The following is a 13871-nucleotide window of genomic DNA, read 5'->3' as shown; positions in this document are numbered from 1 at the left end:
AACTTAAACTAAATTTTGAATCATTAGAAAAAAGAAGGCAGCACAGTCTTTCTGCATACTCAGAACCACAACGCTCACCACGGATCTGGACAGCTTAAAGCAGTTAAAAGGTATCACTTGAAGGGAGGACGTTTTGTTACGCATATTCTAGCTAAAGGGAAATGTCTGCTTCAGCATTAGACTTCTGATGATTTCTGCTTCCATGCATCTAAGTGATTTATTTATTTTTATTTTAAAAATAATTTTATTGAGAAACAAATAGGAATGAGATAGTTTCAAAACCGATTAGTAAGACAGTTTCAATAATTAATACATTGCATATTGTTGTCTTCGTAGTGGTTATTCATAGTACAAGATGCAGACATGATATCCTGTCCACAAATACTATTAGTACAAATCTTTCTATTCATTGAATTAAGAGAAAGTAGCTGCATATCTATCCTATTTTGAATATACAGATACAAAATGGTCCTGTATTTGTATCTCCTTTTTTTGTTTAGTTTTGTCAGATGGGTATTCCATTGTCATTTAAATATTGTAGGTGTGTGAATTCAGCAAAATATTCCAATATAGTCCAGCAGTCCTTAATAGTAGTGGGTTATCTGTAAGACTGGAAATGTCAGAAGTTATTGACTTGAGCCTTTTACAGCTCAGCATATTAATATGGTTTTACTTTTTATACTTCATTTTTATACTTTTCAGCTGGATGGTTATGACCAAGATAAAGGAAGACCTATATAGCAAGAAATGTAACGTTTGAACATACATAAATATTAAACCCTTTTATTGCTCCTTATAATAAGAGTAAAAGCAGTGACTACACTTTGGGAGCCCTGGCTGACAGAAGAGGGCAGGACAATTTTGAGTTCTGCTATTGATTTTTATCTAGAGCTAGGGAGTGACAGCATAATTGTATTCATCATGTGAAAATCTACCTACTTGTGTATACTTGTGTGTACTTTTCTGAATCAGTTTTCTATTTCAAGAAGAATTTCTTGAGAAAGGCTTGTGCTTATGGCCAAAAGAAAAGTAGGACAACTATTTTAAGTATTCTTTATTTTTATTATTTCTGATAAGAATAATGACATCCAAATGAACACCTTACTGCTTAGCATATCAGTTAGGCCTCGGTGCGCAGCCAGCTGCCCTCTGGAGGTGCCAGAGCTGTGCTGGCCCATGTGTTAGCCTGGCCTCTCCTTGCGCAATCGCTGTGTAACTGTGTGTGGGCTAGCATGCTTTCTTTGGAGGCCCACTTCTTGCAACACCAGTTATTGTTGGCAGCATGCAGGTAGAGTGTCATCACACCAGGCCCATGAGCAGATTTTCTTGTCTAGGTACAAAGGCCGCGGCTTGGCACAGACCCTGTGAACTTTTCCCGTGGGCGCGTTGGGACCTGGAGCCGCTGCCTTGCAGGGGTGTGTGGAGCTCCGTGGGTCTCACCCCCGGCGGAGGAGCAGGCGGCTCCCTGGGCGCTGTGGCTTCTTCCTGCCCGCTGCACAGGGGCTTTCACACACGACTAGGAACTCGCTCACGCCCCCCACCCCAGGTCTCCCCTCTCTGCTCTTACCCCACAGTGAGCATGCTCGGGGCAGCAGGAATCTGCGGCTGGTCCTCACCTCTGACTTTCAACCTTAACTGATGTCTCAGAGGTTAGCAGCCAACTCACATTCTTGAGACACCTCCCAGAAAGCTCCTTCTTCACTGAATTGGTAATTACGGCGTTTGCATGCGTCGATGTGCCTGGATCTGACCTTGGCGGTGACTTCTGGAGAGTCACAGGAAGGTCTGTCTTCCCCCAAGCGAGGCCAACGTCTGGACTCCTGCGTGACCCGCAGCGCGCACTGACGCCCGCCTCTCCCCTCTCTGTCCCTGTGCGCGGACTACTTGAGGCTGAGTCTAGAGCCCAGCCCGGCCTTTCCTGGGGCAGAGCTGCTCCTCAGAGTGGGGTCGCGGGAGGCGCTGCGCGAGGCAGCTTCTCATCGCTCTGGCAGATGCCCGAGGTGGTCAAGGAGGCGAGATCTGGCTGGTGTGCAAGGGTTGAAGCCACGGTCCCTCTGCTGCGCCGCTCTTGGGCCTGCGGGGAGCAGAGCATCGTGCGAGGAGCACGCGGGGCAGGAAGGTGGCAGGAAGGCTGAGAAGCAGAGAGAAAGGCGGCGGGCGCCCAGAGCCCGCTTTTCAGGGCGCCCCGAAGGCCCCGCTGCCTTTCTCTAGGCCCCCTCTTCTAAGGAAGAGCCACAGGCTGGGGATGAAGCCGTTAGCACATGGGAAGCGTTTCAGATCTGCGTGGTAACAGGGAAGGAGGAAGGGAGGGAAGGAGAAGGTAGCCTGGGGCTCCGCAGAAACGCAAGGGGAAGATGACCCGCCCGGGCATGTGCAGAGGCCGCAGCTGGCTGGCCGCGTCCAAGCTGCCAGCACCGCCGTCCACCAGCCGGTCTGAGCGGCCAGAGGGGTGCGGGACGGCAGCGTGCGCTGAGGCTGAGTGAGACTCCCAAGGAGAAAGGTCAAGGGGGTGATGCTGATGTTAAGCCTTCGGAAATCAGCTTAATCCAGAGATTTTACAGCTTTGGTTTTGCAGAAGTAAGTTAGGAATTATGGCACCTTTGCCCCAAATTAACCAGATCAGTCTGCTTTGCAAGTTTTCTATGCAGGGGAATTGCGAGGCTTATACAGCTGTGCTCTGGAACCAGCCTGAGTCAGGTAGAGGGCGGGTCGCTATGGCGTGTGCTCTGTCCCAGGAGTGTGTGCGTGTGCACGTGTGTGTGTGTGTGTGTGTGTGTGTGTGTGTGACACTGGAAAAACTGCTAATCAGTCTACTCATTCCACTTGTCCATTTTTGACTGAACTTTTTTGGGGGATCTAAGATTCTGAGTTATCTACAGAGTCCAGAGGTTAAACCTCGGCCTAAGGGACAGCTGGTCCTTTTCCCATTCTGTAGGGTGTCCTTTCACTCTGGCGTTTCTTTTGCTGTATGAAAGCATTTAAGTTGGCGTGATCCCATTTGTTGAGTCTCGGTCCCACTTCCCAGGCCCTGGGTTCTGCTCAGAAGGTCCTTGCCTGTGTCTCTGCCTTCGAGGGCTTTTCCTGTTTTATCTTTTAGAAGGCCGAGCGTCCTTGTTTTAGCATTTAGTTATTTGCTCCATTTTGATTTCATTGTAGCACATGGTGAGAGATGCGGGTCTAGATTCAGCCTTCTGCTTGTGGATGGTTTTCCAAACACCATTTATAAAAGAGACCATCTTTTCTCCAACGAATGCTTTCGACTCCTTTTGTCAAAGATCCAGTACTGTTAGAGGTAGCTGTACAAATATTAACTCTCCCTCTGAGCCCCAAGGCAGGACCTGCCAATGCGTAGCCAGTCAACATCGTCAGTGAGTCGATATAAAATGAAACTGTAGTTTTAGACATTTCAAGAAAGCTTATTAAAGAGACATTGGAATTCTTCAGGGAATTCACAATTTCTGGTTTGGAAATCACTGTTGCTTTGTAAAGCAAGTGCTCACAGGCCAGGAGACAGAAGCTAAAGATTGCTGCATGGGAGGGAAAACGACTCATTGTTTTCACTTGAAATTTCACAAGAACAAATTATTGCTGAGAAAAAATTTAAAATTAAATTTTTCTTGTGATTGAAGAGACAGTGGCAAAATGCATAAATATAATCTGTGAGGCTGTTTCTGGTACCTCAGACAGCAGCCACAAGTTGCAGGAAAAAATCAAGAGGAGACTTTGAAATGCTATGTTTAAATTTCTTCTTACAGTCAGACTTATACGTGCTGGTATGGATGAGGGGTCAAATGCTTTTAGGAAAAGTGTTCCCTGAGTTACACTGGAGATATATCTATCTATCTATCTGAAATATATCTCTATGTTGTCCTAATTTGTAATATACTCTTAAGAGTCGTTTTAACAGAAAGTTCTCTCTCAAAGTTAAGCACGATCTTTAACCTTTTGTGGATCTTGAGCGGCAGATATTGTTTTCAGTTATAGTAATGAAATGAAGTTGCTAGCGAATGTATTCACCGAAGTGTGAGTTAGATACTTCGGAAGCTCCTGTGTCGAAATAAAAGATGAAGCAGGACGGGACGATCACTCGGCCTGAGAGCCTTGGGCTCAGGCCGCAGTGCCACCCCCGAATTTAATCACTAAAGTTATGACTAACTTATCATTCATAAGTTATTATTTATTACATTGCCATTTTATTTTTCTCACTTGGAAGTTTATGTTTCTTAATGTTTGAAATGGTCATTAATATATTTTACAAGTGAAACAATTTTTTGAAGGAGAAGCTATCGATTTGATGACTTTTCTGCCGCTTTTCCCTCTGCTTTCTGAAGAAAGGGCGCGCGTCTTATTTTGCTCTGGGCCCCGCGCCGCCCCCTTGGTGGGGCTGACCTCCCACCCTCTGGTCCCCCTCTCTGGAGTGCCTCCGAGGCCCGGCCTGTCTGCTTGCTGTGCCTGCTTCTGTGGTTTTCTGGAGGCCTCTTTTCTTCAGTTTGAGATAAAATGCATGTCAGCTGCACTGCTGGTCCTTAGCATCATTTTCTGATTTGCTGCTTTCTTTCTGTTGTACATGTGATAGAGGTCTGGGGCCTCTGGGGCAGACTCTGCTCCATTGCGTGCACACTGAAGGCCGCCCTCGGGCTTGCTGCGCCTCCCTAGCATGCATCCCTCCAGGGCACCCACGGCAGTGTCCCGTGCATGGCAGGAAGGGCGACCCTTGCCACAGGACACACTGCAGAAGCACAGCGAAGTTCTCCCTTTGCAGGGTTTTGCTTCTTGAAAGCTCATCTTTTGTCTACCAGTTTGTCACTGTTTCCCTTCCTCATGTGGTCTCCTTAAAGCCCTTCTGGCATTTCTTCTACTGTGACGAAGATGGAAACATTTTTGGAGTCGCAGTGTGGGCGCTGGGCCTGGGGTCCGGCCCCAGGTCCGGTCCACGCCCACTTTGGTCTTGGATCCAGCATCTGCACTCCGTGGGGAGCCCCTCACGAGGACCCTGAACCCTGGCATCAAACTAGAGGGCGGAGGGGTGAGTGCAGCTGACATGCTGGGCTCCTACGGCTCCCTGGCTCATTTCCGAAACTTCTCTCACCTTATGGGAGTCAACAACAGCACCCTGCTGGTTGCCTCTGGAGACTACGCTGATTTCCAGTATTTGAAGCAAGTTCTCAACAGATGGTGTAAGTCTCCTGGAAAATAGGGAGTGGTGGCTTGAAAGTGGGAAAGGGGAGTCCCTGGGCTTTATTCCCTCAAGTCGGATAGGAATAGTTGAGGCTGCAGCATTGGTTTGAGAGAACTGGTATCAGGCTAGGCGCTGGAAATGTATTTACAGCACAGTAGTTGTGGTAACTTCTCTTGGGGCAGGTGGAGATCTTGACTTCCATTGTAGGCCTTTTCTCACAACCAGTTCCCTTTAAGGATCGATGAGGAATTGCTGGGAGATGCACACAGCTGTAGCCCTAGAGCTATTCGTTCATGGCTGACAAGGGCCATGTATAGCCTCGGATCGAAGATCAACCATTTGTGGAACACCACAGTCATCGGAGGCTACGCACATGGAGAGCGCTTCTTCAGTTACGTGGACATGCGTGCTATAGCCTAGGAAGCCCCACTGCTGGCCAGTGGCTTTGGTGGTTGCTTGGCTCAGCCTCTGCTTCGAGAAGTTCTGGAGAAGCAGCCAGTGCTGAGCCAGACCGAGGCAGCGAGCCATCGAACGCTGCACGTGAGCCCTGTACTGTTGAGATGCCCATTCATATAACCGGTTTGAAATTGCCATGTAACTGAAAAAGGTGTTGAAGTAGGGGAACCGCTGTCTGCAGAGACTAACTGGGATACTGTCCATATGATCAGCGGCTTTTAATGACATACAGATGCATTAGCTGGAACTGAAGTTGCACCCTTTAACTTTAAGGTAGCTGGTTCAAAGATAGACTTTTGTAAAATAAAGCAGTTCTTCAAAATGGAAAAACAAAAAAAAAGCCCTTTGATTTCCTAATCTGTTCAGAAGGAGCCCTCCAGCTGCCCACGTGAGTAAACCAAGGGTGGGGTGTGCGCTTAGGGCCACTTGTTCTTGATTCTGCTTATTTCAGGGAAGATTCATTCCAAGAACTTTCTGAAGTTTCTCCTAGGGAAGACATGTTTCCTCCTGAGCTGTAGTTCTCAGAAAAGAGTCCCATTTTCTTCTTTTCTTTTTCACTTTCCTTTCATTATTTTTCTTTCAAATTCTGTAGTTACTTTCAAAATCTCTCTCCTATTTTTTCCCACTGGGTTTTATTTGCACATTTGGTATTTCATAAGTATTTACATTTTTACTTAGTTTCTAAATAAAGGTTTATTGCAAAAATGAGCTCAGTGTAATTGTGACTCTTCATGATCTTTAGAATTGAAATTATCCAAATGATTTGGTCAATAACTTCCTTTCACTGTCAGAAATGGAAAAGTCTATTAAGACCCAAATCAGTCACTTTAATCTTGGACAGATGTTAATGTTAGAATTTTTTTTTCTTAAGTGAAGCCAAAATCTGTCTTCCTTCCCATTTTAAGGAAAACAAAAGGCTTATTTTAAAAAAGTGAGTGTAGACAAAATAAAGTGCTCTAATTTTTCAAAATCCTTGGATGAGTTCCTAATCAGAATCATCACAGTCTTCTGTCTCCTCAGCATTTGAGATGCCTATTCATTATGAAATGCCGTTTTCACGTGTTCTATTATCATTTCTAGTACTTTTTTTTTTTTTTTTTTGTATTTTAGGGAGGGCTCTACAAAGTGTTCAGGGCCTCACTACTAGCTCGGACCTGATCTGCCTGTTTACAGCCTCCCAAGAGCTGGGATTAGAGGTGCGCTCCACCACGCCCCGTCTCAGGTGCCATCTCAGCGTGCCCCGGGGGCGGGCTGTCATGTCAGTCCCTGGGCCTGCTTGCAGGTGCTTTACCCTGCTGAGCTATTTGGCTGGCCCCATTTTTAGTACTTTGCATGCAGTGCCTTAGGAAGACTTCTGTAGGATGAGGTAGTTAGCACACATAATACTGACGTATGGCAAAAATGAGTGTTTGGCTTCAGAGCCACACTCCTCCCGCACACCAGTGCTTTCCCGAGCTGCCCTGCTTGTGGTACTCACTAAGCGCAGAGTGCTAGTGAGGTGGCAAGCTTGTTGGGATTCAGTGCTTCCGGAGAAGTTAGTGGAATGAAATCAGCTCAGTGTTGCTGCTTTTGCTAGGTTTTAAAACAAGATGCGAACTTCAGGGCAAAGTTCTGTGGGCAGCTACTAAACCAGTCGGTCCTCTATTTGCAGTTAGTTACAGCCAGCCATGGATACAAAATATTCAGAAAAAAACCCCATAAAGTTAAACAAAGCAGACTTGAATTTGCTAAATGCCCACTACCTCCTTTCTTTTTTGTTCTGAGAATTGAACCAAGGCTCTTTACAACTATAGCTATATCTTCATCCCTTTTTAATTTCCTCGTTTAGAGACGGGGTCCTGCTAGGTCATTAAGTTGGCGAGGCTGGGATTGAACTTACTATTCTCCTGCCTTGGCCTCCCAGAGTGCTGGAGTTGTGGGCATGAGCTACTGCACCTGGGTGTTGAGGACTACATTGACTCTGCACCAATGAAGAACAGACTTTGTATTAAATATTATAAGTAAACTAGACATGATTTAGAACACATGAGAAGATATCATTTTAATATAGGGGACCTGGGCAATAGATTTTATCTATGAAACCCTGAACCCCTCCTTCATGGACACCACTGTATTCTGAAGTTTCAGGTACTGAAGTAGGACAACAGCGTAGTATCCTCCACTTCACACGCACCTCGACACTCTGAAGACGAGAGAGTGGGAGCTGCCTCGGAAGGTGGGAAAGGGACCATCGCGTGGACAGGGGGCAGCAGGCCTTCCTGCCCTCGCCAGGCCCAGGCTTGTGGCAGCCGTCAGCACTGGTGTCCAGACACTCGCTGGCCTCAGCTGACTTTGGCACAGACGCGCGCCCCTGTCCTCGTGCCCTCGGGGCCAGGGCCTCTGACAGCCTCCACATGGTGCAGGTTCTCATTAGTATAAATGCTTAGAAGACTGTGTATTCAGGATGTCCACGGAAGCACCATCATTTTATTGACTTTACTTGAAGGTAATGTGGGTTTACAAACCAGCAGTGTACAGCAGTTTGCTGTCCATCTTCTTTTTCCCCGACGGAGCAACAGAGTTACGGATTTTCAGGTTTACTTTGATGAGCAAGCGCAAACCCACTAAGGTGCTTCACATGGTCATCTGAGGGTAGCAGGGCTTAGTAGGCGACACAGTAACCCTGCACTTTGCAAAGTAGACATTATTATTTTTAAATACAGCATAAGCATGTAACTTCAAATTTCATGCAGAAAAACACAATAAAACACTGATGCATAAGATTATCACCAATCGCTTCTTTCCTGAAAGTATCTGACATTGCTGTTTCAAAATTAGACACGGGCCAATTTACATTGATGTCATTTTATAGACATATATTCAGAGTCAACTGAAAATGCTCATCAGGCGGAAAACGGTGGGAAAACCGGATAGATAAGTGAACTCTTAGGAAGGCATCCGCGAGCGCACTGCGTCCGGGACGAGCGTGGCCCCGTGAGGGCGGCGGCGGCGGCTCTCGGCGGGCGCTCTGGGGCTGGCAGGCCTCGGGCCCTCCGCGCCCCGGCACTTGGCTCGGGGTCGCCTAGTCGCATTTCCTCTCGGCCTCCACGGGAGGCTCGCCAGCCTTCGCTCTCCCTCGGAAGGAGGTCATGCTGGTGTTGGCGCCCAGGTAGTCACTCAGGGCGATCATCATTTTCGGAGATATCAGTCTGGATAAAAGCAGAGCAGAACGTCTGTTAGGATCCTGAAAGGGGCCCGGGAGGCGACCTTCATCACCCAGGACCGCGCAAGTGGGAGTCCACACCTGACGCCGCGGATGGGCGGCAGTCGGGACGCAGGCACGCTGCAAATCGTGTAAATTTATCTTTGGAGTATGTGGCTAAAGCGGAACGGAATATCAATGAATTTCTAGTCTACACGTAGGAGGTCTGATCGCCAAGAAATCGCAGTATGTTTACACAAATGTTCTAATGTCTAAAAAAGTCTGAAATTGAAGCTCTGCTTGTGCTTGGCGCTTGGGCTGCGAGCACCCCGTGCACACGCGCGGCAGCGAGCGCCCCACGCGGCCGTAAAGGCGCAAGCTCTGAGAGCCGCCGGCAGCCTGGGGCTTGAGCGGCGGCGGGCCCAGGCGGGCCGGGCTTGGGCCCACCCCAGCGCCCTCCCAGGGCGGGCTCAGCAGGCCAGGTGAAGCAAAGACAAAGTTGGGTTTGAAACTTTGTTCCAACACATCTTAGCTACTTAACCCTAAAAAAATTACTCTTTGAACCTCCGATTCTGTTAGTGTGGCCGTCAGCACGGAGCTGGCGTGTGCGCTGCGGCTTTCGGCTGGACCTTCCCGCGGCACGGGGCTCCCCGGACGGTGCAGCCCTGCTTCCTAGGTGAGGAGGACTGTGCCAGCGGAGTGTCAGCCCCCCAACTGGGGTCTGTACCTTCCTTTTCAAAATAGCGCTCTACCGCAGTCAAACTATACTGACCCAAACCAAAAAATATAAAGCAGATGAGCAAGCAGGCAGAAAACCCGGCGCCTCCCAAGTGATTTGAGTACTATTTGTTTTTGTGCTGAAACAAATAATGTGTGCTGTGCAAAGCCCGGAGGGTTGCTGAGCTTTGTCAGTATCTGAGACAGCTAGGACCCAGCTCGCGCAGCTCAGGAAGTTGTCCAGGTACTGCCAACTGTCTCCCTCTCATCACTAAAGAAATGTGAAGTGGCTTTTCCAGATGAAAGAAGTGTGATGGCTGGACAGTTTGTTCATGTCCCGAAGGAAAGGGAGGTCCTCATTAACTTACTGTTTAAGGACAAATGCGACATATGCAAACTTGGGGAGGATGAGGTAAACTTTTTCCTCTAGAATAGCATTGACAATTTTTTGGGCCACGTCCTCTGGTTCCATTATAGGTAACAGAAATGGATACCTGGAGAAATAACAACAGACATTTTATGCTCAGAGTGGTATTTCCTGCAGCCATCAGTCATTACACTTCAGACATGAGACTATCACGTGCAGCTGAAACAGCCAGACAACCGTGTCTCCTGTTTTCTCTCGTCATCAAAGTTGCTATCAGTGCTAATGTATTAACTTCCTCTAATCAAACTCCACCTTTCATTCACTGACCTGTGATGACCTGAACATAAGGTTGATTTAAAATTTTTTTTAAATTTTTTTTTGTATTTTAGAGAAAGGTCTACACGGTGGAAGATCCCCACTATTTCTAATTTCTTCAGGGTTTGTTGTGAACGTGTATTGGATTTTGCTGTTTTCTGTGTGTATTAAGAAGAATATGGAAAAGTTGTCCTTTATTATATTGACATGATGAATTATATATTATTTAAAACACTGACGAACGACATTCCTTGGATAAATTCCAATTGATCGTGGTCTACATCGTTATTACACGTGCTAGCATGTCATGAAAGACGGCTGTGATCACCTTCTGGGCTTGAACCAAAGCAGCATTGCATTCAGGAGTGCACTGGGGAGTCTTCCGTCCTCTTGAGCTTGGAGAGAGTTTTTAGAATATTAGTATGTAATTTTTCCTCCAATGTTTGATAGGCTTTTCCAGGAAGCCACTTGGATCCGGGTGTGTGCTGCGCGGGAAGTGTTTCGGCTGCTAACTAGAAGCCTTTGTTTTAAGCACATGCAGGCCATTTCCCTCCCGGGTCACTTTCAGTAGTTTGTGCGTCCCTAAGAGTCTGTGTGCTTCATCTAAGACCCCTGCTTTGCTGGCATGTACATTTCCACAGCTTCTCCTGTGACCCTCTCGCTCCCTCAGTGGCAGTGCTGTCCTCTCTCTGTTCTTCTTTTTGGTAGCCCAAGTCTTCCTGGTTTCATTTCTTAGTTCACATAGCTAAATTTGTGTTAATTCTGCTGATCTTTTCAGAGAAGCAACTCCTGGCTTGTTCATTTTCTATCTCTCTTCACGTAGTTCTGCTACCACATACATTGTTTATACTTGCTTTGGATTTAGTGCGCTCTTACTTTTTGTAGTTTCTTAAGGGGAAACACTAGTTATTAGTAGCTTTGCTTTTTAAAATGTCACTGTCTACAGTTATACACTTCCTTGTTTTAGGTGTAGTTTGCAACTTCTGATATATTTCCATGGATTTATAAATTTCACTCTCATTCCATTTTCCTTGGAGAATATACTTTATATTATTTCATTCCTTTCAGGTTTACTGCTGGTTGCTTTATGGTTTGACATATGAAATTTTCCTGGAGAGTGTTCTGTGGGTTCTTGATTTTTTCAGAACTGGGGATTGAACTCAGGCCCTTGCACTTGCCAGGGAAACACTTATTGTACTAAGCCATCTCTCTAGCCCTGAGTTCTTGATTTTTAAATCATTTTAAAAATTATTTATTTATTTGGTACAGGGTCTTGCTATACAGCTTGGGCTCATAGTGATCCTCCTGTCTCAGCCTCCCCAGCACTGGGATTACAGGTGTGTGCAACCACGCCCAGTCTCAGTGGCTGGCACAGTGGCACGGCACGTGGTACTGGGGATTGAACCTGAGACCTTGCACTTCGCAAGCAGGTGCTTAGACTGCTGAGCTATCTCCCCAGCCCAGATTCTTGATTTTTATTTAAGTTTACTGATGCAGTTTAGGTATACATAGTGGTCACCTTCATTGTAAGAAATTTACCTGTGTACCTGATATACCTTGATTCCTCTTCTTTTCCCATTTCCACTCCAGCTTTCAAAACCATCTCCACTCAGAGTTTTGCTCTCATTTTATCCTTCTGCTCTCCTTTTTCTTTTCCTTCCTTCCTCCTACCTTCTCCACTCCTTAGTTCCTGTGCCTTTTGAACAGTCCCTTCCAATTTTACAGTGTCTGTTGCACACTTTGATTCTCACTTACACCGCTGGTTTCTCACACCAGAGAGATAATGCAGCGTGTGGTCCGATGCATGCATGACTGTGCTCTCAAGGGCCGTCCCCTTACCTATAAATGTCTCGGTTTTATCTTTCTGAATGGTGGAGTAATGCTCCATTCTACAAAAAACCTCACATCTTTTTAACCCATGCGTTGGTTGATGGGCATCTGGTTTCCTCCCAAGAGACAGCTATAAGACACTGCTGCTGTAAACATGGGTGTGTACACACCGCCGTGGCAGGATGCTTTTAATTCTTCCAGGAAGATACCCCAGAGGGGAAGAGCTGGGTCAAATGGGAATCTCCACACGAATTTCCGTGGTGGGTGCCCCAGTCACACCCCCACCAACAGTGGAGACAGGTTCCTTTGCTCCACAGCCCTGCAGCACTTGTTACCGTTTTCTTGACGGTAGTCATTTTTCCTGGAGTGAGATGGAATCTCAGAATTGTTCTAATTCGCCTTTCTTCAATGACCAGTAAGTCTGAACACATTTACTTGCTGTCGCGCTCCTTCAGAGAAGTGTCTGTTTGTCACAGACGCCCGTTCTGGGTCTTTGCATTTTGGAGGGCTCATGTTTTTGTTTTAGTTCCTTACATGCTGTAGACATTAGTCATTTGTCTGAAGAACTAGAATTTTTTTCTTACTCTATAGGTTATTTTTTTCACTATGAGATCTAGAGAAAAATGTGTACTCTGTTATTTTTGGATGAAACGTCACGTAAATGTCTCCCGTGTCTTCTTAGGTTTTTGCATTCTATGCCCTTTTGATCACAAGAGCATCCTTTAATAATTTTAAGCTATATTTTCTAAGTTATTTGCTTAGAGGCATAAATATACATCTTATCAGGTGCTATCAGAATCTACTTTGCAATCTTAAAACCTTAGTTTAAGCAAAATATAGAAATTATTTTCTTAGATAGCTGAAATTTTCCCATTTTAAATACATATGCCTATCTATGTTATAAGTATGATAGTATACTGTTGCACTTATTTCTTATGAGTTACATTATAAAGAAGCAGAGAGAACAAAGAGGAGCAGGCGCCTTCGGGAGGACTTGCTCTCGGCCTTCTCGGCTGCAGGCTCCCTCCTCCCTCCTCCCTCCCTGAGGGTCTGAGGTGCCATCTGGTGTCATTCTCTGCAAGGCAGGTTTGCCTGCATCTGCCTCCTTTGTGCTCTGAATGTAAAGCTGTTTTATTTTTGTATTACAGGTCCAACAATATTCTTATGCACGCTGCTCATGCAATGCTTTCAACTTAGTTTTATAAGCCATACTAATATAATTTAAAAATGACCTATGGATATTTTTATTTTTTAATGTGCTTTTAGATTACTCTCTGGTGTCTCTCAGCTTCATCTTTAAGAACTCCCTTTAGAATTTCTTGCAAGGTGGTGTGCTAGCAATGAACTCTCGCTCTGATTTGCCTTCTTTTCTGACAGATGGTTTTGACTGCTTGACAATTTTTTTCTTTGTATTTTAGGGAAGGGTCTACAGGGTGTTCAGAACTAGATCGGACTTGCAGTGATCCACCTGTTTACAGCCTCCCAAGAGCTGGGACTACAGGCACGCACCACCACGCCCCGTCTCAGGTCAACAATATTTTTTAAAACACTTTTACTGTGTCATCCCATACAGCCTTTGGCTCCTGCTGTTTCTACTGAGAAGTCTCTTATTAATTGTACCTGAGTGCCCTGTACAAGATCAGATATTTTTTCTCTTTGGTTTGAATATTCATATTTATTTTTGTATTTCAACATTTTGCATATGATACGTCTCAGAGCAGAGCTGCTTGGTTTATTCTGCTTTGAGTTCATTTATTATCTTCAATAAAAAATGATTTACATCAAATTTAGAAAGTTTTCAAATATTTCTAGGAATTCTTTTTTTT

At 45.8% G+C, this 13871-nt stretch overlaps 1 protein-coding gene and 1 pseudogene across 1 annotated transcript in view; one reads left to right on the top strand and one right to left on the bottom strand.

Moving 5' to 3' along the window:
* The first annotated feature begins 4869 nt into the window (after positions 1-4869).
* On the top strand, positions 4870-5857 carry LOC101581671 (annotated as a pseudogene).
* A 2839-nt stretch (positions 5858-8696) lies between these two features.
* LOC101572658 (short-chain dehydrogenase/reductase family 16C member 6) overlaps positions 8697-13871 on the bottom strand; it is a 22511-nt gene continuing 17336 nt past the window's right edge. Inside the window, exons 5-6 of the mRNA XM_004633403.3 lie at positions 9902-10027; positions 8697-8823 (exon numbers count right to left, since the gene is read on the bottom strand). Coding sequence (XP_004633460.1) covers positions 8697-8823; positions 9902-10027 — 253 coding nt within the window. The remainder of the gene's footprint in view (positions 8824-9901; positions 10028-13871) is intronic.

This window comes from Octodon degus, unplaced genomic scaffold, assembly GCF_000260255.1.
Source record: "Octodon degus isolate 3935 unplaced genomic scaffold, OctDeg1.0 scaffold00054, whole genome shotgun sequence".
Classification (NCBI taxonomy): Eukaryota; Metazoa; Chordata; class Mammalia; order Rodentia; family Octodontidae; genus Octodon; species Octodon degus.
The sequence above is the reverse complement of the archived record's forward strand: the minus strand, read 5'-3'. Positions and strand labels throughout refer to the sequence as shown.